The sequence below is a fragment of the Micromys minutus genome (genome assembly GCF_963924665.1).
Source record: "Micromys minutus genome assembly, chromosome: 14".
NCBI lineage: Eukaryota > Metazoa > Chordata > Mammalia > Rodentia > Muridae > Micromys > Micromys minutus.
This window is the reverse complement of record NC_137983.1, coordinates 42,918,114-42,945,837: the sequence shown is the minus strand read 5'-3', so window position 1 is coordinate 42,945,837 and position 27,724 is coordinate 42,918,114. Positions and strand designations below refer to the sequence as shown.

Genomic DNA, 27,724 nt, shown 5'->3' with positions numbered 1-27,724 from the left:
GTCTTCCCCATGCAGATGTGGCTGTGGGCTGGCCTGCCTTCCAAGCTGCTGATTCTTGCTAGACGCAATGAACCAGAGTGTGTCCTGAACATGGCCACTTGCCCAAACGACTAAACTATCCACTACACTAGTGGAAACTAGTTCTGGCTGTGTTCCCTCTCTCTTCTCTCTCAACACCAGGCCAATCTTTCCTTTGTTTCACTCCTTTTTTGTTTGCTTCTGGTGTTAGGCAGGCAGGTTTGCTTACTCCAGCCCCTTATCAAGACAATGGCTACTTATGGTTTGTTTTGTTTTTAACTTCTTTTAGAAAGGGTCTTGCTAGGTATCCCAGGATGGCTTTGAATTCCTAGCAGTTCCTTCATCTTGGGCCTCCTTAGAGCAACCCTACACCAGCCCAGAGAGTTAAAAACATGCCAGATACCTTACCAATGGCTTGGGTGTAATCACAAAAATCTAACAAGGGCCTGTGCCCACCACTGATCCCCACTTACCCCCTAAACGTGTCCACGCATCGGAGACGGTGTGGCAAGGCAGAAGCACGTCTTGTTTCTAGTTGGCAATCAGCACTGAGAGGGTCTGCTCTGCTGGGGGACCCTAGCTCCTTCCAAGGAAAGGGAGAAAGAGGTGATCCTTGATGGGGCTAAGAAATACATTTCATTACTTGATAATCCAGGAAATAAAGTGGAGTGGGAGAGGATCATTTTGAACAGTAGTTTGGTTTTGTAAAGACCCCATCTGAGGCTCCTTTCCCCAATTTGATGGCCTTTTTGTGTTCTTTGCTGAGCTCGCTGGCAGTCATGTGATAATGACACAGGACTGATTCTGGGGTTGAAATGCAACTCCATGGCAGATGTTAAGGTTCCTTTATTTTCAAATGGGGCTGCCTGCTGAGTGGACATTGTACATCCCAAGGTGGCCCAGACTGCTTCCCTCACGGAGAGGGGACTGGAGCCTCCACAGAGGCTGAGGACAGGGCTGTTCCTTATTAGGGACAATGCTGTCAGCCAGTAAGATGGCCAAGCTTGAAGTGTCAGCTGCCTGGGTCTCACAACCTGGGTCTGATTCGCAGAACCCACAGTGGACGGAAAATATCTACACCCAAAGGTTATTTTCTGAGCTCTTCATGCAGGCCATAGCACATGCACGTGCGCACACACACTCACACCCGTGTGTCCCTTTTACGGGCACATATAAATAATAAATAAATACATAATATATAATGAAAAAGTAGATGTGGCTGGGCTGGGATGGCTGGGAAGGTGCTTGTCCATCACTTTCAAGACCTTGGGCCTCGGTAACTAAGACGACACAGGCCTATGATCTCAGCACACAGGAGGTGGACGAGATAGGGATCGAGGGTATCCTTGGCTATATACTGCACAGTAAGTTAGGGGTCAGCCTAAGGTGCGGGTTGGGGGGAGGGAGCAGGGTGGGAAGAAGGCAAGCCTGCAGGGAATGCTGGGATATACTTGGGGTTATCAGACAGGAAGGAGAATCTAAGTCTAGACCAGGAATGTTGCTGCATGTAGGAAGTCTGTATAGCACACGCAGGCCCTGGGTTAGATTCATCAGCAGAGGGACATTCAGGACACATAGTCTGGCCTTGTACAATACAATCAAATGTGTTAAACTGGGCAATAATGCTCACTTAAAAAAAGTATAAATTCTAATTTTAAAGAGCTCCGAGACAACACACGCAAACTCAAATAACTCACAGAGTTGATGAGGCGGTCGGTTTCTCGAGAAGCTATTGCCTTGGAAATCAAATTATTGACGTCATCCAAACTGCATTAAAAAAAAAAATCCTCCATTAGTTTTCTGTCTTGAGTGGTAATCTTTTCAAACTGACTTGATACTGAAACAAAATTTATATTAAGGTTCAGAAACATTATGAAAGAGTTTTAGAAACAGCAAAAGAGAACAAAGTTTGTAGCAGCTCTCATCGGCTAATAAAAATGACAGAGAATGACCCCAGGTCCTTACCACTGCTAAAAGTCCAAGAACCAGCACATGGTGACAACTGGGGCCACTCAACAGAGGAATGACGCCACAGGACACACAAAGAAATCAGCAGTGACATACAGGAAAGCAAAAAGTACACTCTGTGATTGCAGCTACATGCAAATGCACACGTGCACACTGTAGGGGGCAGTCGTTGGCAACAAACCAACTCTTCTACAAGGCTGACAAAAGGGTAAACGTTCGAATCGACTTCTCTCAGTAAGAAGAAAACTCTACTTGGCCATAGGTCTTTCTAAAGAGCTCCAGCCCACGGGCTCACTCACGAAGTAAAGACTCTTTCCCTCATTGATCTCAGAAACCCACGCAGTAGGAGAGAACTGACCCCTGAGGGGTGTCCTCTGACCTCCACACATGTACAAGTCCCAGCTACACACACACGCTCACACACTCACACACAATGTTTTTAAGACACAACTTTTGCTGGGTGTGGTGGCACATGCCTTGAATCCCAGCACTTGGGAGGCAGAAGTAGATGGATACTCTAAGTTTTAGGCTAGCCTGGTCTAAGTGAGTGTCTACACAGTGAGCTGAAACTCTAAGTGAGTTTCTAAGTGAGTGAGGACTACACAGAGAAACCCTGTCTCGAAAACTTAAAACCACAAAGTCACCCACATGTTTTTAATAAATGCAATGAGTCATTGAGCTTCAAATGTCCACACATGGGCAACCTTGCTTCCTCTAACTTCCCCCTCCTGACTCACTGCCTTCCATCACGCTATAGAAAGTCCAGCCATAAAATCACCCCATCCATAAACACCGCAGTATCTGTAAGTGGAACTGTTTTATTTCTAAGCATGATCATGATGTAATCATATTTTACATTTATTTTCTTAAATTTATTTATTAATTGAGGAGCTATGCACATGCCACAGAATGAAGATCAGAGGACGCCTTGCAGGGACTGGTTCTCTCCTTCCATGTGGAACCCGGATTGGCCAGGTCACTGGGCTTGGTGGCAAGTGCCTTTACTGCCACGAAGCCGACCTTTCCCATCATGCATTTCAAATAATAGTAGTATTCCTTATTATCCTCAGTTTCCCTGGCTCATGGATGTTCTTTATATGTGTTCAAATCGGCTGCACATGTAATCCACACAGCTGACGCTTCCCTTTGCAATCCTCTTAGAAACCATTTTTAGTCCACACAGCGCTGCTAATGTCACCCTCACGTGAGGACATTAAAATAGACACATTCAAGGAAGCACCAAAATTGAGAAGTTGAATGGAAAAGCTTAAAAAATAAATAAGACATTTGTCTTCGACTGCCAGTTCTCCGAGTCAAAGGGAGAGATACTTGGCCCACCTCAGCTGAGGGCCAATTACCTTTTCTGGGTGTATTATTTCTGGGTCTATGTTTCCCAGTCACACAACTTACCTCAGCAAGAGCCTCAGGAGGGACATTGTGATGATGAGGGCTAGACCAACAAGGATTGCGATGCTCACAGCTAAAAACAAAGAAAAACATTATCCCCCAAATGCCTTCTTAAGTATCAAAGCTGTGAGGGAATTCATTACTCTGTCAGCTTCAGCTAGAAGGGAGGGAGCTAAGCTCACTTGGTAAACTCTGTATAAACAATGGAGAAGGAGAAAGCCGGGATCTACTCACAACACACCCATCGCCGGACTCCTGAGAGATTTTCTGTGATTATTAAGACACTGTCTCTCTTGGGGCCGTGGATACAGCTCAGTGGAGGGGCATCGACCTTCTACTTGCTAGGACCTGGGTTCTAACTTCAGCCAAACAAAACCGATATTGCTCTGTTTCACCCAAGTCATTTCTTGTTTTGTTAACATGTTTTAAACCCCAGACAACATGTCGCTTTATCCTTACATCCTTCATGTACTGTACACAGTGGGTAAGGGTCCTGGAGGCGGTCTGGTCACTGCATGGAAGAGAATACAGCTCTCCCTGAGGAGTTTGCTTCCCTCGGATGGAAAGCCTCTGCAAACTCATGAGAAATTATCCACCAGGGTCAGTCTAAAAACAGCCAGTTCTCTTCAAAACCATCAGGTCATGAAAGACAAGGGACTATCTTTCAATGAACGGTACAAAGCAGTTTTGACAACTAAATGCAACATGAAATTGTAGATTAGATCCCGGATGGGAGAAATGACATTAAGGGCAGGTAAGATAGCTCAGCCTGTGCCACCAAGCCTGACAACCTGAGTTCCGTGCCCAGACCCACATGATAGGAGAAAGAGAACCAAAACCTCAAAGTTTCCTTTCACTCCTTGACATATGGACTCTAGCACGCCCAACACAATAAATAAAGCAACTTGAGAAGTTTAAATATGTACGGATCAGTGCTCTAGAAATGTTAAGTTCCTGGCCCCAATAATTCTATACAGGGTAATTATACAAAGATTACACAGTTTAAGAGCATAAACGAAGGCAGATAAAGGGAATTCAGAAAACTTTTTGTAACCTTTCTATAAACCTAATTTTTTTTTCACCAGCACAGTACCGTGCAAAGTTACCAATGACTCTGTCATACTGAGGAGGCAGCAGCTATAGGTGATGTGCAACAGATGTGCGTACGGAAGAGGCACTTCCTGCTGCTGACCATGTGATGAATGCAGATTTGCTGAGCTAGCAAAGGCCTGTCTGGTGTCAGAGCAACCGTGTGGGTTCCAGGTTCAGGCTTAGCAGCAGGAACCTTTACTGCGGAGCCATCTTGCTGGCCCTCAAATGAGAATTTTAAATCATCCAAGCCAATATTAGGTGTCCCTGTTACTCCAAAGGCAACTTAAGTACGGGGTTTATTTGTGTCTTCTTTGTTTCTTAATAACCCTGCGGTTCTTATACCGTTTACATACGTTATTCTGCACTGGAGACATTCATTACTTTTTAAACTGTTTTTACATCTTTTTACTCTTGGTGTGTATGTATGGGTCCAAGTGTGTCACCGTGTGTGGGAGGGTGTCAGAGGACAACTTTTAGGAGTCTAGTCTCTCTACCATATGAGATTCAGGGATTGAACCGGATCCTGAGGCTTGGTGCCAAGCGCCTTTCCCCGCTGAGCCATCCTGCTCCGCCTCAATGTTCTTGTAACCAGTTAAGCTGCTCCCCAGTTCCCCTTTGGTATTGGCTCTACAGTCTTTCAAAGTAACACCACTCGGCCTTCCATGAACTCATTAATGCCACAAAGATTCCTCGCTGTCCCTTAAAGAACATCACACACAGTAATATCTAGAGAGGGCTCAAGGTGACAGACGCTCTGCAGTAGAGCTGTAGGTGAATGAAGGATACTTCTTACTGTAAGGGAACCTCAGCAGGGTGTCATTTACAAGGTTCACAGGAAACACTGGGTGCCCTAAGTCCCCAACCAGAAAGTTAATCACCCTACTTCTTTCCAGTGTGTTGACTTTTAAAAACCGTACACTTTGTAAATAAACCTAGCAATATCAAAATATGGTGTTACATCACCTGATTTTTTAGTATACACACTACAGTAATCAAACCATCAGAGGTACAGGCCCGTATTAGAGCAAACGCTTCAGCATGTGTGAGGTCATGGTTTTAATCGCCAGCACAGAAAAGAAAGAAAACTACAACTGTACCACAAATAAGCGATAGAGATAATATATAATCCATGTTTTAAATTAGTTGATATACCACAAGGTGTCAGAAGCAAGGAACTTAGGAAAGCAACAAAGAAACGTATACTTACGAAGGTTACTGTCGACTGGATTCTCATTAACAGTTAGGTCACAGGCAATTTCATTGGTCCCACTGGAAGCATGCTGCACCAAAAGGGAATAGTTTCCGAATTCTCCAAATTTGTACTCCAGCCTACAAGGAGCAGGCAAAATGAAGGCAAAGGAAGACATGAGGAAAAAAGGAGCTAAGCCAGAGGTTCTCTTCTGTAGATCAGATATTTACATTAGAATTCATAACAGTAACAACAATTATCCAGAACAGCTACGAAATAGTAACAAATACAATTTTATGGTTGCGTTACCACAACATGAGGAACTGAGTTAAAGAGTTGCACCATTAGGAAGGTAGAGAACCAGACCTAGATGTTGCTAATGCCATCGGCAAAGAATGGCATGAAATCTTAAATACAGGTCAGGAAGATTAAGAAAAAATGAAAACCAGGTAGGAAAAGAAAGCAAACTCGAGTTAGACCACGAGGGGCAGGCATGAGGGGCAGGCACGAGGGGCAGGCACGAGGGGCAGGCACAGACCTACAAGCTGCTCGCTCTTCCGAGGTATAGTTAACCTGCAGGATGGACTTGTGCTGGGTGCTCACAGAGACAGCAGCAACGCTTCGCTTTGCAGGTTTTCCGCCATGAGAGACATTCGCCAGAGGCTGGAAGGTGCACTGTCAAGACAGAAGACCAACAGGCCGTGTCAGGGTGTTCATGGTTACTATTACCACTGCTGTTCTTTGGTGGCGCTGGGCGTCAAAGCCAGGGCCAGGCATTGTTAAGCAGGTACTTTTTCATAAATCACACCTCTATTCCTCTTAGAGGTTTTGAAAGTCTCTCAGTTGTGGAAGAAAAATAATAGCCAAGAAAAGAAAATCCTAACTTTTCCTTCATACTTAAAAAAAAAAAAACTTCAAATTGCAGTTATTTGGATAAAACTGACCTAACTCATATTAAAGTAATGGCTGCCGTCCACGACGGAACCAAGCAGGGAATTCATACCTATTACTCATAGGTATACTTTTCATGAGCTAATAAACACAGCCTACCATTAAATCTAGCATTCTGTTGTTTCTGTTTTTGAGTCAGGGTTTCTCTGTGTAGCTCTGTCTGTCCTGGAGCCATCTTTGTAGAGCAGGCTGGCCTCAAACTCACAGAGATCCCCCTGACTCTGCCTCTCGAGTGCTGGACTAAAGGCGTGCGGCACCAACATCGGGCAGAAAAAGAAGTAAATAAAAAAGGATAAGAGGCCTACTTCAGTCGTGGCCAAGCACCCTCCCTTGACCATATTCTATCTAGTTTTTTATTACAAACTGCTTCCTTACCTGTAGTTATGAAGGAAACGAGAAATGGCTTAGGTCTGAGAACATTAAAAGAATGCATCGGACAAGCCTAGGGCAAACTCTGAAGGCACACACAATACGTACTTGGTAACAGTATTCGGATTTCCAGTATACAGTCAGGCTTGTTCCCAACAGTTCATTATGGATAAGCAGCAAAGCCTGATCCATCTTCAGCTCCACATTCCTTTTTTCATCTAAATCTGGTAAGGATCGGAAAGAAAAGTCACAAAACCCAAACCCGAAGGGTGCCAGAGACATAGGAGACGGAGGACACCAGCACCTACTCTGGAGCATGAGGGATCTCCAGTGCAACTCCCCATGTGTGTGTGGAGATGTATGTGTGCACAAGGACACACACACTTACACCTGAGGATTCCATCAGCACCATCCATGTCCAGTGTGTGCGAGGACTCTGTGAGTAGTCTCCACATGAGGACGGCTAAGCTAGGGTATCTTCTGTTCACAGAACAAACCTCACAGCATCCAGTTTGTTTTGTTCTGCCCATTTCCACAGCAACTCAACGAACTCACTGATCTGAACCAAGAGCCTCCCTGTCTAGACTTCACTACAATAGTTATTAGCTCAGCCCCAGCAGCTTGTTAGAAATGTAAACTGCACCTCTCACTCTCTCCAAGGGACACCAATGGCTGTAGAGGCAGCTCAGCCTTTAAGACACTTCCTGCTCTTCCAGGGGACAAACAGTTCAACTCCCAGCACCCACACGAAACTTTCAACCATCCATAACTGCAGTTCCAGGAGGGATTACATCCTCCTCTGGCCTCTGCAGGCACGAGGCATACACATGGAGCAAGAGGCAAACATGCAGGCAGAACCCTCACACACACACGTTAAATGAAATGAGGAGACCACGAGATGCAGATGTGTATAAAAAGTCTGACAGACAAGAGTATTATCCATTGGGCTGGAGAGATGGCTCAGTGGTTAAGAGCACTGACTGCTCTTCCAGAGGTCCTGAGTTCAATGCCCAGCAAACACATGGTGGCTCACAACCATCTGTAATGGGATCTGTTACCCTCTTCTGGTGTGACTGAAGATAGCTACCATGTACTTATAGATAATAAATAAATAAATAAATCTTATTTTTAAAAAAGTATCATCCATGAATTCTAGCCCAGTGGAATATCAACACCAAGATCCAACAATGGCACCCAACCTGACCACCAGCGCTCAATACACAAAAGCAGCAGCCATGCATGGCCACACGCTTAGACTACACGATCTAGAACAGTCCGGCCCGCACCTCCCTCTGACGAGATCATCTGCCCCCAGTGCTCCGCTCACCTGCACTTACTCGTTGTGTGTTGTAACCACAACAACAGCCTCCAACCCAAGGCCACACGAAGCCAAGAGTAGCTGCCTGGCCTAACAGTGCAACCGGGTCCCACTTACACTGGCTGGAAGACATTCATAGAGACTGCAGCCCCCCTGAGCCACACGTGCAGGTGGGGGAGACTCCTGGGCCACTCTGCCTCTTAAAAGTTGGAGATCTCTTGCATCCCACCATTCTGGTGGGAGATTACCAATGTCCTAGCTTTAGTGACACATTTGAAAGGGACGCCATGTATATGACAAGACTAAAGGCACAAAGACTCCCTGCTCCAGAACTCAACCAAGATGTGCTTGCTTGAAGACATCATTAAGGTGGCACAAAAATTGTACTCGTTTAGGGACTGGGATGTCTCCTGTCATAGACTCCAGGGGCTGAACTCAAGCAGTCAGTCTTGACAACACATTTGCGATGTGTGTGTGTGTGTGTGTGTGTGTGTGTGTAAAATTTAAGAATGAACTTCTGTGGGTAAGGATTTTTCCCTCCCAAATAGCCTAAATTTCAGTCCTTTTCCGGTGTGGCTGGCTCATGACATCTAAGGAGACCATAGACTCATAGCTGGTAACAATGACTTTCCTACAGTGTACATCCCAGCAGTCCTATACAATAGGACTTTCTCCCCCTCCCCCCCAATTGAGGCTTCTCTGCATTTTCAGTGATTGGCACCACTGTGTGACCCAGAGAGACCAGCCAACTTGCTTTAGGCCATGGCCTGCTAGGAGGCGGGTGTAAATGGAGGTCAGTCAGCTTTAGTCGTTAATCCCCAGGTTACCACAGAAAGGAAGCATATCTACGCTATACCTCTGGCTCTCCACTGTCTTTGGATTGCTCCCTCCTTTTTCAGCTGGATAAACAGAAAACCTGCACTTTGAGTATGTCCTCCCAACTCCCAGCATGACCGTCTCCCTATCCTATGAGTTTTCGAATACTTATTTAAGCACTTTCTTAGGTTTGTTTTTTAATCTGCCATAATTTTCTTTTTCATTTCTCCTGCTGATTTTTTAAAAATGTGTTTGGGTGCCTGGCCTACAGGTACATATGTATACCACAAGAGCGCCCGGTATCTAGACAGAAGATGGCATCAGGACCTCTAGAACTTGAGTCATATGTGGTTGAACCCTGCCACGGGTCCGAGGGAATTGAACCCGGGTGGTATCCAACAGCAGCCAATACTCTTAACCCGGAGACATCTCTTGATGGCCTTCCTTTTCCAGTGAGTGTAACTCCCTGTGAGGCTGCTCTTCTCCCAATACAACAGCACCCTTCCTGGACAGGACTGCTGTGTTTCTACTTCTTAGTCTTTAGTAGTATGTTTTATGCTTCGATTTCCCATGTGGGTTTTAGCGACACAAAGATCTTGACATTGTTACTTTATTATTTGGGAGCATGCAGAGTCCCTCAGACCTAGTTGAACATCAGAATTCCCCCAGGAAGCTTCAAAAAATAACAGAAAAGTTCAAACACCTTGACCAGACCCCAAACTCAGCATAATTTTCTTTTAAATTTCTCCTCCCAACGACGGATTGTAATTGCGAATTGTAATGTACACCTTTCTTTGTACTTTTTGCATTAACTTGATGTACTGTTAAAGTTTGGAAGAAGGAGGGGTGTTCCACACAGGTACCACATTCCGATTCCGATACAGAAAACGGGAATGGATGGATGGATGGATGGGGAAAAGGCAGGTGACACACCTTGCCAGGTGACAGGCCCTATCCCAAACAATACGTAAAGGTAAGGGGGTGGGGTGGGGAGAGGGAGAAAAGGGTGCCCATTAGCCTGAGTCCTCGACCCAAACTATCCTCTGGACAGGAAGGAGTTTGTGAAATGGTGTTGCAGGGCCCTGTGGACCTTCAGACCCGAATCGAGGAAGTCCCAGAAATCCAATTTTTTTTTTCACCCTTTCCCTTGGTGAATTAGGAGGCGGGCGGAGCACCCAGCCCAAGGCCCTACAACTGAACCTGGGAAGCCAGACGCCGGTCGCAGCTCCCGCGACGCCGGCACTGCGGTCAATCCCAGCACGGACACGGTGCCGCGCTCAAGTCCTGCGTCCCGGGGACTGTGGGGAAGTCCCGGGCGGGCCCACGCACGGTCCCCGCTGTCCCGAGCCCGTGCGGCCGCTCACCTGGCTCCGCCCGGCGGCCGGGGGCCAGCAGCGTGGCGCTCAGCACCGACCCGGCCAGCAGCAGCGCGGCCAGCGCCGGGCCCGCGCCCATGCCGCCCGCAGCCTCTCTCGCGGAGCTGCGCTCTGTCCCCACAGCCGAGCTGCGCTCCTCCGCCCGGCGCCTGCGCGAGCTCGACCGGCCGGTCATCGCCCGCTCTGGTGGCGTCACCGCTCCCGTCCCGCAGGGGAGGGGAGGGGCGGAGGGAGGGAGGGAGGGGAGAGAGGGAAGGAGAGGAGGGCGGGGCCACCCCGGGAGGGCGGGGCTGCCCCTTCCTAGTCCTGCCCCGTAGAAGCTTCCTAAGCCCCGCCCAGCTGGGAAAGTGAGTGTCCGGCTAGTGTCCTCTCTAGCACCTTAGAGGGCAGCCGAGCTGTTTTCTACCCATTGCACAGTGTTTCCATCCCATCGCTAGAAAAACGCCAAAGAGGGGTCTTTGTTTCCCCAGACATCCACTCCCTCACCATTTCCTGAACGTTCTAAATTCTTGCATCCTAGCTCTTCAACGCACAAATGGGTGTCACAGGCCTCTGCCCACCTTCTAGGAGAGTCCTTAGTAGTAAATATGACGGTAGAGCTTCCTCCTTACACGCACGAACTCTGGACGTTCACTACCTAGAGTGAATGCTACACACCTTAAAAAGGTCTCCTGTTTCTGGCCTTGACAAGGTTGCTGCCAGTCTGTGGAAGTTAAAGGTGCCCCTGGGATGAGGACTGCAGAACCACACAGCTGTCTGGATTCCGGGAGAAACCAGCACATGTGAAACAGGGCAGGCCTGATACTTGTAATAACATTGTAATTGCCAAATCGTGTGGGCAATCTGAATGGCCCTCAGTGAGACAGCATCACGCTATGCAGCAGTGGAAGTGAGCAGATCTTCCCATTTCCACACCGGAGAGTCTTACATAAGACGCTCTAGGGAACGGGCTGTAGCGTTGCTTTGTAACAATGTTTATTTGCTTTCTTAGATAGACTCATTTGCAAATTCAATTATGCAAAGAAACATACCTGCAACCTCACTGAAAGAATCACATTCTTGTGTTACTAAACACAATGGGGGTCAAGATTATAGCCTATAGAATGGATCCCAAGGTTTAATGGAAACAAACAAACAAACAAACAAACAAAAAAAAACAAAAAAAACTACCCTGTACTGAAAAGTTTCAGGTGCCAACATCACTGGACCTAGTACTGAACTTGTTTCTTAATATCTTTGTAATAAGCCCTCAGAAGAACCATTCAGGTTATCACTGGCCTGAATGTAGCACCACCACAGAAGCCAAGGCCTAATCCATCCAAGTTCATGGTTTTTGGGAACGTGTCTAAAGGTAATAATCTTGCTTTTGGCTTCTGGCTAACTATTCTTGTTAGCTGAAGTGTGGCAACCTAGGATCTAGTTTTGTGTGTAAGAGTTCACAGGCCAGCTAATAAGGACTTTCTATTGGCTTAAATGTATGTCCGAGCAGTCTTCTCTGGCGGATACCCCCATGGTATGTATTAGAGATATGTTCTGGGTCCCAAAGAAAAAGACCATCACTGCACGCAAAGTGCCTGGACAAGGTAGGCTGCTTTACTCTTGATCAGGAGTGAGCACTGTGCAGCATACTCAAACACACCGAGAGAGAAATGAATTTGTTTTTTATTGTAACTCAGGGAGTGGCTGGAGTCCGACTTCACAGTCTTATCCAGTTAGCTAGTCTGAGAAGAACTACAGGAAATGAAGGAGGAAGAGGGAAGGAGCTCTAGGTCACTAAATTCCTAAAATAAGTGCAGTGGGCCTTTGTGTAAACAAAGGTTTAGTGGGTAGGGAGGAGTAAGACATTTTCAAAAGTCTTACAAAGTAGGGAGGTTACATTTCTAAAAAAATTCCTTGTCCTAAACATGTTTTATATTGATAGAAAAGATTCATACTTGATATTTCTTACAAATGGAAAGATAAACACTATATTCAAGCAACGGTTAGGAGGGAGGAGGAGACTGTCAAGCCAGCATTCTGGCGGGCTCCACCTGGCAGCATCGGTGCTTAGGCTGGGTAGTAAAGAGGTATGTATACCCTACATCGTTTTAACATTCTTTTAAAAATTATTTTTTAATATTCATTTATATATTTATGTGTATGAGTACACTGTCGCTGCCTTCAAACACACCAGGAGAGGACATAAGATCTCATTACAGATGGTTGTGAGCCACCATGTAGGTAGTAGCTGGGAGTTGAACTCAGGACCTCTGGAAGAGCAGTCAGTGCTCTTAACACACTCCCTCTAACAAGGCCACACCCATTTCAAGAAGGCCACACCTCCTAATAGTACCACTTCCTTTGGACCAAGCATCCAAACACATGAGTCTATGTGGCCTTTCCTAGTCAAGCCCCTTCCTCCCACACCAAAACAAACAAAACCAAAACGAAACAAACAAAAAAAAATCTCACTTTTGTCTTGTTCTATGGAAATAGAGTGACTCTAGGTTTCCATCTTAGTAATGTTTCTCCTATTCCTGTAGTCTGCATTAAAAAAAAATCATATTGCATATTTTTCAAAGGTTCTAAAACAGTGTTAGTGAATTACGTGAATAAAGAAATCAGATGTGCGTAATGGTTTTACATGGAAATTCAACTAAATAAATGTAACCTAGCCTTCAACCTGAACCTCTTGTGCCTTAATTGAAAGGAAAAAAAGGCCAAATGCAAGGTTTTTGAGAGCGTAATAACACTCTGGAATGTTGTTGTCTTTCAGAATCTCTCTTCATAGTCCTTATTTCATGTTTCAGACATTTAAGGAATATAATAAAAATTATGTAGCAATGAAAAAGAAAACATATGTGGGTATTTGGGTCAAACGGTAAACAGGAGGAAATTGACAGATGTCATAAATAATGGCCATGAGAATGTGTATCTCCTGGGACACAAGTTACCAGAAGATGCAGCTGGGGGTCCCAAATTTCAGCTAGACCAAGCGGGACGCAGACGGGCTGGGTCTGTCAGGTTCACCCTTCTTCGTTCGTCACAAGATCTTTAAAGAGGTCACTGGTTGGTGCCCAAGAAAGCCCTGGGCATTACCTTCATCAGGACATCAGTGATAGGGTCAGGGGCTGAAGCTTGTCTTTGACATCAACTCATAAAAGGCAGAACTGTCATGAGGTTCCCCTGGAGTTCTGCAGCAAAGAGTCTCAGAAAAGCTGCTATAGACCCCCAGTTTCCAAATCACAGGGCTCCACGGGGCTCTTAAAAACTCATGGGGGCTGGAGAGATGGCTCTGAGGTTAGAGCAACGGTTGCTCTTCTAAAAGATACAGGTTTGAAACCCAGGACCCACATGGTTCTCACAACTGTTTGAAACCTCAGTTCTAGGAGATCCAACAGCCTCCTCTTGCCTTCATAGAACTATTCATAAGCCATACACAGACATAGACACAGACAAAACACTCTCATAATAAAAGAATTCATGTACTAAGAGTTAAGAGTACTTTCTGCTCTTGGTATCCAGTTTCGGTTCCCAGCACCCACATCAAGTGGCTCACAACCATCTGTAACTCAAGTTTTGGGGAATCCTATGAAAGTGTGAATTTTTCCCCCTTCTCCCTTCTGTATCCGAAATAAATCTAAAATAGATATTTTTGGTAGGGATTTAAAAACCATGCCAAGGCTTTTGAAGCATTTCCAACACCTTTACAGAAGCATGACACGGCCCAGCAGCCCACACACCTTAGCATTTATAGCAACATCATTAGTTACATTTTACCTCTGGTGGTTTTTTTTTTTTTTTTTTTCCAAAAATTTGCCAAGCAAGAGGGCGGTACGTGGACGTGACGTCTATGGAGCAGGACAAGGGACTAGGATTCAGTATTTTACCTTCTCGTTTGTATTCAGGGTCCTCTCTGGACTTTGAACTTCAGGTTCGTTCCACTGTAAAGGTCCCTGAGGTTGGCTACGATCCCGCTTGAATATACGCACAGCTGTGCATGATGGGAAAAGGTGCACTCCACGAGCTTGTGCCGTTAGCCAGAGATGTGAATTACTGAGTTATCTAATTTTGCAACCACCCATTCCCATTAATTTTAGCGTGGGAGAAATCCCAGTCCAGAATCTCACCCCAGGGATGATGCTAAACCAGCTTCTGTTTTTCAACTTTGGAATGCAGCCCGTGGCTGGCCTAAGGAGGGCGCTGTGGTAGGTGCCAATGTCCAAATGGTACGAGTTCCTTGGAGAGTTCTGATTGGCTGTCTCCCACTGACATACGTACTGCAGACTGCAAGAGGATGTATAAAGGCTTGACTTAACAAACCTTAGCTCAAAACATGAATAGAACAGTCACTATCAATGACTCCCACACAGTTGGCCTCATCAAGGGAAAGGACCAGCCTTGTAGTCTGTCTTTGAGGGTTTTCCCTTTGAGTTCAAGTCAATGAGTCCTGCTGGAGTGGCATACAGATCTCCTGCTGTGTGTTCTCAGCACATTTTGTCACTTCCAATAGTCACCAATCCCTCTCCTCCGATCCGGGTACCACCCTTCGAACTTACCTTCCCATTACTATGCTTTTAGAGCTGAGCATTCCAGATACAATTACCCAACATGCCACCTTCTGTGAGTGGCTTCTTCCACAGTGTTTTCAAGGCTAACTATAGCACGCACCAGAATGTCATTCTTTAAGGCCGAATAACCCCATTAGATGGATACACGTATACTTTATTATTGACCAGCATCTGAATTATTCCTTACCTTTTGTCTGAGTAACTGTACCCCCAACGTTAATGGATAATGTGAACAAGTTTTCCATCCTACTGGGTTTATCCTCCGGAAAACTGCAGGTGTGTGTGATAACTCTAAACTTTCTGAGGAACTGCCCGATGGTTTTTCCAACATTTTTTGCATAAGGTCCCACTAGCAACATGGCAAGGGTTCCAATTACTCTAAACTCTAGTGAATATATGTTAATGTCCTTAAGCCATTTTGGGGTTGTTTTGTTAACTCCAAGTGAACAGAGTAACATGTGCTTAAGGGCCAGTTCAGACACCCCGAGAGTTCAACGCAGGGTGCAGAAAACAAGACAATGCTGACACCACATATTTCTCTGTCTGTTGTACTTCCACACCAAGGAGGCAATGCGTCTCAATGGTGGTCTCCAGAGGAGGGGGGGGAAGGAGGAAGAAGAGGAGGGAGAAGAAAGAGGAGAGGAGGAAGAGAAGAAGGAAGAGGAGAGGAAGAAGAGGAAGAGGAGAAGGAAGAGGAAGAGGAGGAGGAAGAGGAGAGGAAGGAGAAAGAAAAGGAGGAAGAAGAAAGGGAGGAGGAAGAGAAGGAGGAAGAGGAAGAAGAGGGAAAGGAATGGGAGGAGAAAGAGGAGAAATAAGAGGAAGAGGAGGGGAAGGAGGAGGAAAAAGAGGGAGAAAGAAGAAAGAGTAGCAGCAGCATTGGAAACCAGTTACAAATTCTTGAACTTCATTCCAGATCTGTGAAGCTACAGACTCTGACGTAGGCCCCCAACTGTGACTCAAGAAGACAAGAGGTACCTTATGAGTGACCATTAACACATGTCAAATTTCTCAGGTCTCCCAAATAAGGATGCCAACCTCACAGGTAGACTTTTTTTTAAATTGGGGCTTGGGGGTAGACAGGGTCACAGTGTATAGCCCAGGCTAACCCTGAACTCCTGGTTCCTCCTGCCTCCCAGGTGCTGGGATTACAGGTGGGCACCTTCATTCCTGGCTCCACAGTGCTTTAAAGTGTTCTGTCAAGCAAGCCCAGGGCAGGCTCAGTACTTCGCAGTACAGAGGGACGCTGGATGGGAAATATTCACACAGAAACTCCAGGTCAGCAGGAATTTCAAAGCACCATCCAAGGCAGGTAAGAAAATTCCTTCAACTTGCTGTTCCAAACATTTCTAGGCATTCACAATCTCAAGAGCACTCTGTCATGGTGCACTTTGGTTTCTTTAACACACACACACATACACAGATAAGAACATGTTTTTGTTTTATTCCCAGGTGTGGGATGTGGGGCTGCTTCAGACTGTCCACAGCAGCTGACTATGATTTGCCTCATGCTCTAGCAGGGGTGTGATTTTGCCAACTGCAGATAGTTTCTGCGATTGTGTAATGTTTGGAATTCTGGGGACTTTTCTTAGGTATATAAATGCTAAGGCCCCCGAGAGGCAGGGTGGGTTGGTTGCTGGTTGCTGTTGGTCCCTGTTTGTGAAGTAGTCATGTGCAAAGAAGAAACCGGAGTTAGATATCCTGACAGCAAAGATCAAACTTGCTTCAAGGAATGCTATGCCCCCTAATCAGCAGGAAGTAGTCTAACAATAATGTCGTCCCCTTCCCTTTCTCTCGCTCTTCTCTCCTATCTAATGTTGAGGGTAGAAAGGGAAGAGACAGGGTGGGAGAAAGAACTCACACAGTAGCTAAGGGCCATGAAACTTGGCTCAGTGACAGGAGACAGTATAAAAGCTTCACAGAAAATCATCACCAATGCTGACCACGACCTCACTGACAAGAAAGAGGGACATGTTTCTGGCATCCGGATGGTCTTTGTTTGAGCATGAGTGCTTATACACAGGCTATGGGTCAGATCCAAGTCTTTGGACATAACCAGGCAAGTGCCCTGCCACTGATCTAAACATCTCCAGCTTCCAAGAGGGCTTTTTGAATTAGAAGAGATTGTCTCTGAGGAACTAGTGGGGTTTTGTTTGTTTGTTCTTTCACAAATGGTGGTCACCGAAAGATGTCTGTTTTCTACTAGTTTATAAAAATGGTCATGGGGCAAGCAACATGTCTTCAACACTACCGTTCTATCGCTCCCCTGAAACACCGCAGATCTGAGTCCTCTGCGTCTTCACCAGGGAGCACAGTGAAGCAAGGCTTTCTCTCTTGGCAGCTTCCATCCAGGCTGCAAGGAAAGCAGATCACACAAATGTAGAGGGGCCCTTGTGGCAGAACAGCCTGGGTCAACATCCATCCAAAGCTCCTCCATCACCAAGAGGACAGCTGGGATGCCATTCAGCCATGAAGCCCATCACTCAATGGCTTGGTTTTTTTTTTTACAGCATTTCTTTTGTCTTCGACATCATGGCGTCTTGGAGTGAATGGAGAACCTTCTGGTAGGTTTCTAGAACGTTCTGAGCGGTGGGTCTTTCTGCAGGGGTCTGGCTCTTACACGCCTTATGGATATCAAACAAATGGAATCTAACCATATCGCTCCCTTCCACGTGCCCCAGAAGGAAACTGGAGACATCTGGAATCTTCCAGATGTCAATCTTCTCGTCGTAGGGAGGCATGAGGTCATCTTGGAAGGGTGTGTCTTCTCCGTAGGGCCACAGCTGTTCTGGAGCCACAAAATCCCCATGGAGCTCTCTGTGGCCACACTTTACGAGTACTCCAGAGCCGTGGTCCACCAGGGGCAGCGCGTCCAGGTCGTTTGCCACGATGCTGAAGTTGCTCGTTAGCAGATACTGGGACAATGTTTTGGGCAGGTCGTTAGAGTCACACATGACCCTGGTGCCCAGGGGGCTGTGGTGCAGGTAGTTAATAATGTTGATGTACTCCATGGCTAGCTGCAGCCTGTGCTGCCAGGTGTTCACGTCTTGGTACTTCGAAAGGTTTAGTGTCTCCTCCAGGTTGCTCAAGGAGCCTAAGGGGTGATATTCGGTGAGAATAGTACCATCCTCCTCACAGTAGCCAACCAGCGTGACCACATGCTCGCTCTGTAGAGACTTCAGCATCTGCAGTCCATGCAAGAAGTCCTCCTTCATCTCCGGCCTGGTGAGCCGAGAGAGAGCCACCTTTTGTTCATTCCATTCGGACAGGAAGACCTGAAACAGGGCCACAGAGAACATCATTCCAAGACTCTCTCCCAGGTGAGCTGAGAAACAGACACTCCCTAGGAGGCAGGGAACATGGAAATGACCCAAACCTGGCCAGTCCCTGCCACCCCAGGGCTATAAACAAACACAACACTCGGCAAGGTGAACAGCTGACAGACGGGAAAGGAAGAAAGGCAGAGTCAAGGGGGGAGATCAGACTCTTCCAAAGGTGGAAGAACCCGGGAGCTGTTGTATACCACAGTGTAAGAGCACAGCCTTCTCTTGGCTGACAGGGGAAAAGGACTCAGGACAATCCCCAGGCGTATGGCTCAAGGTGGCAAGTGATGTCATACTAAGAGGGAGAAGAAGTCCTCAAGGAGGAGATTACCAAGAGTTCGACACCGAGTAAGCTGTAATGACGCCTACTTGTAATCCCCAACCGCAAGAAGCAGAGGCAGGAGGACGAATTTGAACAGTCTGGGTTATATAGTGAAACTCTACTTAGCAAAACAAACAAGCGTTCTACACAGGACATAGGGACAAGATCAGAGAACTCCAAGTAGAGACGTCAAGTAAACAGTTGATTGTGTGGACCTAGGACTCAGGGACAGAGGCTAGAGGGAGTTTGTTAATATATAAAAGCAGCAGAGCCGGGTAGCGGTGGCGGCGCTTTGATCCCAGCGCTCGGGAGGGAGAGGCAGGCGGAACTCTGAATCCAAGGCCAGCCTGGTCTCCAGAGTGAATTTCAGAATAACCAGGGCTACAGAGAGAAACCGTGTCCTAAAAACCCCAAACAAACAAAAATAAATAAACAAACAGACGCAGTACAATTCAACTAGGTCTGACTATTAGATTATATCTAGAGACCCAGAAAGATGCTTCCTCAGCCTTAGCAGGCTGTGTTCAGTCCAGACAGCTATGTACTGGGGGACAGGCCTGTCTTGTGTGGTACAAGGTGTCTGGAAACACCCGCAGCCTCCACACACTAAACTGACAGCTCCTCTGTGCAGTGGCGACAGTGTCTGCACACATTGCTATCTCCCTCCAAACTGCTGCTGGTTGAGAAGCAGTTGCGTATGGTTGGGATGAGGGAAGAGACGTCAGTAAAAGACTGCCTACAGGAGCAAGGGCTGTGCACACTCCCAGAAAACTAGAGTCCAAGCTCGCTGCAAGGACTAAAGAGGAGGAAGGCAGTCTTCAGGTCACACTTAGCTGGGGACATCACTAAAAGCAACTTTCCATGGGAAGTCACACCGGGGAAGGATGACAGTGATACAGAGCCCAGGAGGGAGCTAATGGGGCTCCCCCCCCCCCTGACAGAGACAGAGTGTGGCAGCTGCGGAGAACTGTGCAGTCAAGACAACGGACTTCTTGCTGGGATGTGTGCTTACTCGTGCCCCCGACAGGAATGAAGGGCAGGGTGGGAACCACTCTATAAGCTGTGGGAGTCGGGATGAGGTGTGCAGGGAGGTGGACGGACGGACCACACAGGAAGAGACTGAGGATGCTTTCTGCAGAGCCTTCTGTCCTCGTCAATCATAACGTGAGACCATTAGCTAAGATAAAGGGTTGGTGTCTGAAAAGGCGTGTGTCTCAGATTCGGAGCACATCACTGAGGCCTGCTGTGCTGCACTGAAGGTTCAGGCCCTCCTTCACTCCTACCCTGCTTGCGTTTTTTTCTAGCACGAGGTAGAGGTAATGTGGCAACTGAAGACAGTATAGTATACTCTACCGCTAGGTACTGCACTTTCTTTTTTTTTAAAACTTACTACTAGGACATTTTTCCCCCCGAAACCAACTAGAGTCCCCAACTACACCTAATAGCCACACAATCAACTGTGCTTCTGAAAATATGTATTTTTAGACAAGATCGCATATAGCCCAGGCTAGCCTGAAATTCCCCACATAGCCAAAAATGGTCCTGAAGCGAGCGTTCTTCTACCTGAACTACATCCCCAGCCCCTCTCCTAAAAAGTACCACTTCCAGTCTCTCATATGATAGTGCACTTTTACACACCCATCACCTGGAGTTCACGGCTCTTCCCTGTTTGCTTTTGAGCCAGTGTTTTGCTATGCTGCCCAGGTTGCCCTCAAAGTCCTGCCACAAGCCACCTTGCCTGAGACGCCCAGGTTCAGCGACAGGCGCCACGTCGCTCTCCCATGATGCTGCTCTATGTAGAACGGCAGCACACAGGAATACTCACTCTCTTCACAGCTCCTTCCCCAACGCGCTTCAGCTGCCTGACTTCCGTCCTCAGCTCCTCGCAGGACAGCCAGCGCGAGCAGTTTCTCATCCGTCCCATTCTGAAGTAACCCGGAGGACAGCGCCTAGAGTCCTCCGCGGATTGTCCAGGGGAGATGAAGAGCTGATCCAGGCAGAGGTAGAGGACCACATTTATAAGGGCCATGGCGAGCAGCAGCCCCACGCCCCGGGGGACTTCTCTGGGGGTGAGACCATTCCTGGTTCCATGTTGCTGTCCCATGTCAGTCCCTACAGCAGAACAGGAGACAACAGGAAGTAAGCACCACTGTTTACTTCGGTTTCTATGGAGATGCTCTGCTGACCCTAGGGGGGGGCTGGAGGTGGCCACACCCACTCATGGGCTCCGTCAGTTTGCAGGCTTGTGTGGCAAACTGCAAAGCGAGAGGCTCTGATAGACGTTACGCTTCGTTACAAGCTAGAATGTAAGTTCATCCAGACTCTGATCCTTCTCTGCCACACTAAGCTGACTGCCTGAAAACATAAGCAGAATATGTCTTTGCAGGACTGGGGTAGGAGATGGACAAGAGCATAGGACTGTGAGCAGACAGGGGCCTCCTGACGTCAGCTGAGAGGTCAGGGTGCTCCTTCGAAGTTACCCAAAAACTCCTGAACGAGCTGGTGATACAGTACGTGCAAGACCCTGCTCTCGAACCCCAACCCAGCAACAGTAAGATATTTAGGTTTTCTTCCCTCGTGGCTCCGTGGCTCCCGGGGATTGAATGCAGGGCCTCGGTTATGCTGGCTGAGCACCCCAGCCCTGAGAGACAAAGTAGCTCTTCTGCAGGGGCACAAGGTGGCTCTGGGCTGGGAAATATCTCCATCTGCAGAGGTCGTGGCAATAATCGGGGATAACAGTTGACAAACTTGTGGGTGACAATTAACAGGGACCTAAAGAATCCAGACCAGGGCCACTCAGGCTATGATGAAGGGGCCATGACGAAAGGGCCTGGAAGGGGATAAGCCTGGGATGCTTGTCCCTGGAAATGCTGGACAGAGATGTTCCCAGCTGACTTTCAGGCTGGGGGGATGGGGACCCGGCATCAATAGCAACAACAAAAGGTTACCTTCAGCGGTTTCTTTTTTTCTCCCAGCAGGGCCTCCGTTGCCTTGGTCCCTCAGCGCCCTGGTTGGTTCCACATGGCAGCTCAGAGCCTCTATAATTCCAGTCCCAGGAGATCTGCTAGTGTCTTCTGGCCTCGGAGACACTGCATTCACACAGCACACTGACACACAAATATCCATAGACAAAACTCAGAAGGAGGGGGTATGGGGTTGGGTCATGGAGCACACTTTCAATCTCAGCACTTGGTAGGCAGAGGCTGCTAGATCTCTGAGTTTGAGGCTAGCCTGGTCTACAGACTAAGATCTAACACAGCCAGGGCTACAAAGAGAAACCCTCTTTCAAAACAAACAAACAAACAGATTACATCTCATCTTAAAAGACTATCTCCCAAACTCAGCTTCAAGTCTTCTCCCCAAAATCTATTCCTTTACACATATCACATCGGCAAATATGGAACCTCTCCTTCCCCTTTCTAAGCCCGTGAGGACGCGGGTGGTGTCAGCATAGCAACGTGACTCCCGCTGTGAGGTGCCAGGGATCACCCGTCTGCCACTCCACTGTTGCCAGGGTGTCAGAGCAGCCGCTACCGAGTGCAAAGCCAACCCTTTGCGGCAGTATCCTAACAGCATTTACTCACGGACACAAGACCATGACCCTCATACGGTTTTTATGCAACCACAGCATAGCTCTGTCCCATCATTTACTAAGATAGAGGTGGCGGGGACACAGCTCACTGGCAAATGCTTGCTTAGCTCAGGACTATAGAAAACAGGCAATGGATTGATTGCCATCAGGTGGCATCAGATTACCATCGAGCCATCTCATGTCAGGCCGGGTCTCCAGTAGCTCTCTAAAGGCTCACATCCCTAAATCTACACTGCAGCCTAGATCTTTCTCCCAGTACTCAGTGGGATGCCCACTCTTCCCCTTCCCCGTCCCCAACACACCCCTTCTCTGGGGCTCTCAGTTCATCATGAGGACAGAACTTACTCGTCATTCACAGCACACATCAGAGTTCTTCCCTGGAGCTCAGAATCAGCCAAGCCCTACACACTGCGTCACCTGACTCTTTCTATCCTGTCCACAGCCTCCCTTCCCACCCTGTCACGTGACACCAGCAGGTCTTACCCGGCCTTCTATAGCTGATTCCTGCATGGTCTTTCTATGTTCCAATCCATTCTCCGCATGGCAGACGGGAACTTCCTTCTTTGACAAAATGCCTCAAGAGGAAAGTATAAATAAAATTATGACCATTTATTCAGTTTTTTGTTAATCTACACTTGTCCTGACTATATTTCAATTTTTCAAAAAATATACAATACATATATGTATACACACACACACACACACACACACACACACACACATATATATATATATATAAACACACATGACAGTATTTCTTTTCCGAAATATCTTGCCACCGGAAGCTTCCACAGCATGTGACACGGGGGGGGGGGTGGCTACACTACACCCCAGTTTGATCACGGTTGTTCTTTCGAATTCTCCATTTGTGGATCTGAGAACTTGGGAAGAAGAACAATTTCCTAGGTGCTCACTTGAGGCGTTCTGATAAGAAACAAAATCTGCCTTGAAAGTTCGCTAAACAATCTGAACGCTAAAACGACGCCCTCTGGTGGACACAGTGGAACTGGCGTTTCCCTGTGGTTAGAAGTCTGTGCCCAGTTTCTTAGGCACTGTGGGACTGGCCCGAGAATGTTGTGCGAGGGGAATTCTGGGAGCTTATGAGAAAACTCAAGACAACGACAAGAATCTGTGACTCCAGTTTCTCAGAAACACAGATTCAGTCTTGGAATGTGTTCCCATGCTCCTCCCAGATGTAGGCGGGAGCTGTTACTCACAACGTTTTCTGCCACATGCGGCCCTTGTTTACTTTACCCAGGTGACTCTTCTAAACACTCAGAGTATAAACTGTCTGATGATCTGAATAAAGTTGGCTACGGGGTGAGACTTTCCTCTGCCTCATTTTTAGGCCCTTTCCTCACAGGTTAGCACCACCTACTAGAGTGGAAAACATTCTACTTTACAACTAATTTTTTAAAAAAGCACAGCCTTGTTGTTTTAATTTCTTAAATTTTATTTATTTATTTGAAAATGGGAAGATGACACCTGCTAAGGCATACATGTGGAGGTCAGAAAACAACTTGTAATCTGTTCTCCCCTTCCACTATGTGGATCCTGAGGGTTGAACACAGGTTATTGGGTTTGGCAGCAAGCCCCTATCCCCAATGAGCCATCTTACCAGCCCACCACATTTTATTTTAGAGATGTATCTACTGTGCTGCATTAGATGCAACTGACTCTAGCACCGTTAGCGAAGTAATTCCCCCTGCCCCAGTCTCATTGTATAGATGAACCAACCATACAATCCTCTTGCCTCAGTTTCTCACTTGCTGGAATTATAGGCATTCACAACCACTCTGGTGTGAAACACAATTTGTACATGTTTCTTTATGTGTATGCATAAGAGCTACAGTCTTTGATAAAGGGTGATCCTTCCAAACCACACACTTACTCCCACCCTCACACCCTCACACCCTCCTGCCCGGGGAATACAAGCACCCAACGTTCCCACTGTGCCCTGGCAAACAAGTCTAAACTCTTAGATGAGTCCTGAGGGGTTAGGGATGTGGATGGTCACATAGGCTACGTTCAGCCTATGCCTAGATGCAACGCCCTGAAGAACACCAAGGGGAAAGTAAACTCCTGGAACTCAGTCTTGGTTCACCACCTCTCCAGACACACACACACAGAGGCACGAACACGCGCGCGCGCGCGCACACGCACACGCACACACACACACACACACACACACACACACGCACGCCATGTGCCACACTCCAGCCCCCAAACACTCCTGAATGCCCAAATAATCCCTTTAGGAGATACATAGGCCCTTCCCGTCTAGATTACATGCTCCTGGACGTCTGTCTCCTGTTCTGTTTGGTTTCCCACTGTCTGCAGCGCCTCACACAGTGGGGACTTGAGAAGGTGCCTACTGGCCGGTCCCGCTGCACTTTTCTATGGTCTCTGGCATGCACACACCCCCCCTCCGTCATTCTTGGGTTTACTCATTGCCCCTGGGGTCTCATCTTCAGTTCTGTGGGACCTGTCCGGTAACACCTCTCATCCACCCATTTCTTCTCACACCCGGTGTCACCACACCGACACCATAGTTACCCCTTCCCAGTGTCAAATCTCTTTCCCTCCAACCTCTCCCTCATCTTACCCCGCCACGGGGTGAATGCAAGCTTCACGGAGCCTAGAGCTCATATAGTTTTAGGAAGGAAAAGGATACTTCCCAAGAAAGCATAAGGCAGACTGGGCAGATGGCTCAGTGGGTAGTGTGAGGACCCAGAACCCCAAGGAAGCCGGATGTACCCGTTATCCCACTGGCGGCAGAGACCGAACAGCCAGAAGCTGCCATGCCAGCTAGAGGGACACATGGTGGAACACCAGAAAGTGACCCTGTCTCAAACAAGGCAGAGCCAAGAACAACACCCATGTTGTATTTTGACCTCCACAGGTACGCCATGACACACGTGTGAAACACCCACACAGGCACACGCCCTTCTGAATGTAAAATGTCAGCCCCTTTCCAGGGTTCTGCAACGGATTTGTGGCAGCGCAAGGAGCTGTAATTCTAAATCCTCACACACTACTCACTCTCTGGCCCCATATATGCACTTCCAGTCCGTACGGTTCGGGTACGGATCCGCCAAAGGCCTATCTGTTGGTCTCCGACTGTTGGCACCACTGGACAGCAGGAGAACCTTAAGGCTGCAGAATCGGCTACAAAGAGCCTCATCAGTAACGTAACAGTGTGACCTCGAAGGAGATACTGGGACCTCACTCAGTCTGTGTCTCTGCTTCCAGGATACCAGAAAGTAAAATGAGCCCCCTCCCCCGCCCCCACCACGGTCTTCCCTCCCACGGTTTCCCCTTCCACCAGGCTCTCCTGCTATGATGTTTATAGTGGTCACAGGCCATAAGCAAAGAATCCCACAACTGAGCCCAAGTAAACCCTTCCCCTTTAAAAGCTGATGACAGCAAGAAAAGCCGGCACACCCCAAAGCTACCAGCACCACAGATAACATGCTGCAGGAACGTAGAATTCATACTTTTAATTTACGTATTTCATATGCTTGCATGCATACTGTACAATATGTGTCCTGTGCGCCTGGTGCCGAGGGAGGTCAGAATAAAGTGTGGGATTTCCTGGGTCTGAAATTATGGGCAGTGGTGAGCCATAAGGGAACTGAACCCAGGTCCTCTGCAACAAGGCACACAAACTTAGTGGCTCTCAAACACTAGCCATCCCTCCAGCCTTAGACCCCGTACCATCAGATCTATGCTGAACCGTCAGTACTTGGCAATTGATTAACACATCTGTTTCTTGTGGACTGCCCAGGCTGTCCAGAGCTTATGTGTGGTTGGCTGGGTAGGAACTTCTGGCACTGCTTAAACACCAGGGCTATTTGCTAATGGCGAAAAAGGACCAGCTGCTGTATGTTTACTGCTTAGGTTAGACAAGGAAAATAAGGCAACTAGATGAATTGCCAATATACAGAATATTTCACACAATTCGAGAAGGCGCCGGCGTCACCGATACAATTCAGACTAAATCTCACTTCCCGATAACTATTTAAATACTCTAGATGTTATCTGGTTTGCACAGGCGAAAGAGCGCGGGGGGGGATCAAATTTACTAAAACGTCTAAAACAGGTTTTTAACAAAGAAGAGAGGGGTGTGGGGGGAGTAAGAGAGAAAGCAAGAGCATGGCGGACAGTCTCCGCTCACACAGTTCAGTAGCAGCGTCCGGTGTATGGTAAGTACCGGGAGGAGAGGGGTGCACGGTACGCACCCGGAGAGGGCTTGCCCAGTGAGCACCCGGAGGAGGGGTGCACGGTAAGCTCCCGAGGGGCTGCTGCCAGCACCAGTTCCAAGTCTGGTCCCAGATGAGCCCCAGGAGAGCCCACTCCGGGGCTGGGCCGGGAGGATGGGACGGCGGGTCAGGCTCGGAAAGGCCCCCGCAGACCCCTGGCCAGTGTCACTGACCCCGGAGCTTACCTGGAGACCACCAAATCCGGCTCGCATCCCACCACGCCTGCGCGGCCGGAAGCGGTCGGAGGCGAGCGTGAGGCTGCCCCCTGGTGGCCGCCTCCCGCCTCACACTGGATGCCCGTGGCCGCGTAGGCACCCTCACCCAACCCCTGGTTCTGGTGAACGCCAGGAAGCAGGAGTAAAGTAGAGCCTGGGGCTGGGGACCTCAGAGGGCTGTTTCGTGATCTTTAATTCTACACTCTCTGCAAAGCGCTGGCTGCCAAGGAGTGATCCTCAGAAGAGCAACGTGAGCAAATCGCAGTCCGAGCCTCAGTGTACTGATGCCTCTGGATTTGAAAACGACCTGTAAAGGTGACTTCGGAGCTTCAATCTGAGAAGCAAAGCTGCACTTCACAGATTAGAGGTCAAAACCTCAAGTGATGTGAATGCTGGAAGGTCGCAACTTGTCACACTAGTATTATTAGTACTTGATGTGAAACGAGAGGGGTAAGGTTGGGAAATGGAAAATCAGACGTAACACCACCTAATTTGTTGTTTAAAGTATACATATCATCTACTTCTAAACTGATCTACATTCCAGATTTGAAAGCAATACAGTACAGCGTGAGAGTTTAAAAAACCATCTGTGTTTATTATCCAAACAACGAGTGTTAACTCCAAGCATGCTAAAGGACCTGGGACCTTGATCTAGGAAGCACCAGAGAAATGGGGCAAAAACAAAACTCTCTCAAAATAACCCCATAAGCAAATTTTGCTTCTGAGACTGACAAATGTGTGTGTGTGTGTGTGTGTGTGGTGTGCCAGAGAACTTGCCAGGAGTGATAGACTTGCTGGTAATTGTGATCCACCTGATACCGATGCTATGAACTAAACTGAGGTACTGTGGAGCCATCTCTCCAGCACTGGGAATGTTTATAGTAGAAAATATACTTGGATATATAACAGCAAGAATTTCAGAAATAAATTCTATATATGATGTATATTATATAAAATAA

The 27,724-nt window shown here is 47.6% G+C and overlaps 2 protein-coding genes across 6 annotated transcripts in view; both read right to left on the bottom strand.

The window, feature by feature from the left end:
• The window catches only part of HGSNAT (heparan-alpha-glucosaminide N-acetyltransferase), a 28,709-nt gene extending 18,068 nt beyond the window's left edge, over nt 1-10,641 (bottom strand). For both annotated transcript variants that reach the window (XM_080928365.1, XM_080928366.1), the window contains exons 1-7: nt 10,493-10,641; nt 7,103-7,218; nt 6,213-6,349; nt 5,693-5,814; nt 3,397-3,466; nt 1,716-1,785; nt 492-601 (exon numbers count right to left, since the gene is read on the bottom strand). In XM_080928365.1, the coding sequence (XP_080784491.1) occupies nt 492-601; nt 1,716-1,785; nt 3,397-3,466; nt 5,693-5,814; nt 6,213-6,349; nt 7,103-7,218; nt 10,493-10,583 (716 nt within the window). In that variant the 5' untranslated portion in view covers nt 10,584-10,641. The remainder of the gene's footprint in view (nt 1-491; nt 602-1,715; nt 1,786-3,396; nt 3,467-5,692; nt 5,815-6,212; nt 6,350-7,102; nt 7,219-10,492) is intronic.
• Nucleotides 10,642-17,117: 6,476 nt separating this feature from the next.
• POMK (protein O-mannose kinase) lies at nt 17,118-26,778 on the bottom strand. 4 transcript variants are annotated; one of them, XM_080928332.1, is made up of 5 exons: nt 26,736-26,778; nt 22,772-22,863; nt 21,645-21,803; nt 20,522-20,808; nt 17,118-18,326 (listed from the first exon to the last, which is right to left on the bottom strand). In XM_080928332.1, the coding sequence occupies exons 4-5, from the start codon at nt 20,798-20,800 to the stop codon at nt 17,556-17,558; spliced, it is 1,050 nt and encodes a 349-aa protein (XP_080784458.1). In that variant the 5' UTR covers nt 20,801-20,808; nt 21,645-21,803; nt 22,772-22,863; nt 26,736-26,778; the 3' UTR covers nt 17,118-17,555. The 4 variants fall into 4 exon arrangements, with proteins under 4 accessions (XP_080784458.1, XP_080784460.1, XP_080784459.1 ...); XM_080928334.1 differs by having other exon boundaries at nt 21,645-21,785; nt 26,736-26,760; XM_080928333.1 differs by lacking the exon at nt 26,736-26,778 and adding an exon at nt 23,034-23,087.
• Between the last annotated feature and the right edge of the window lie 946 nt (nt 26,779-27,724).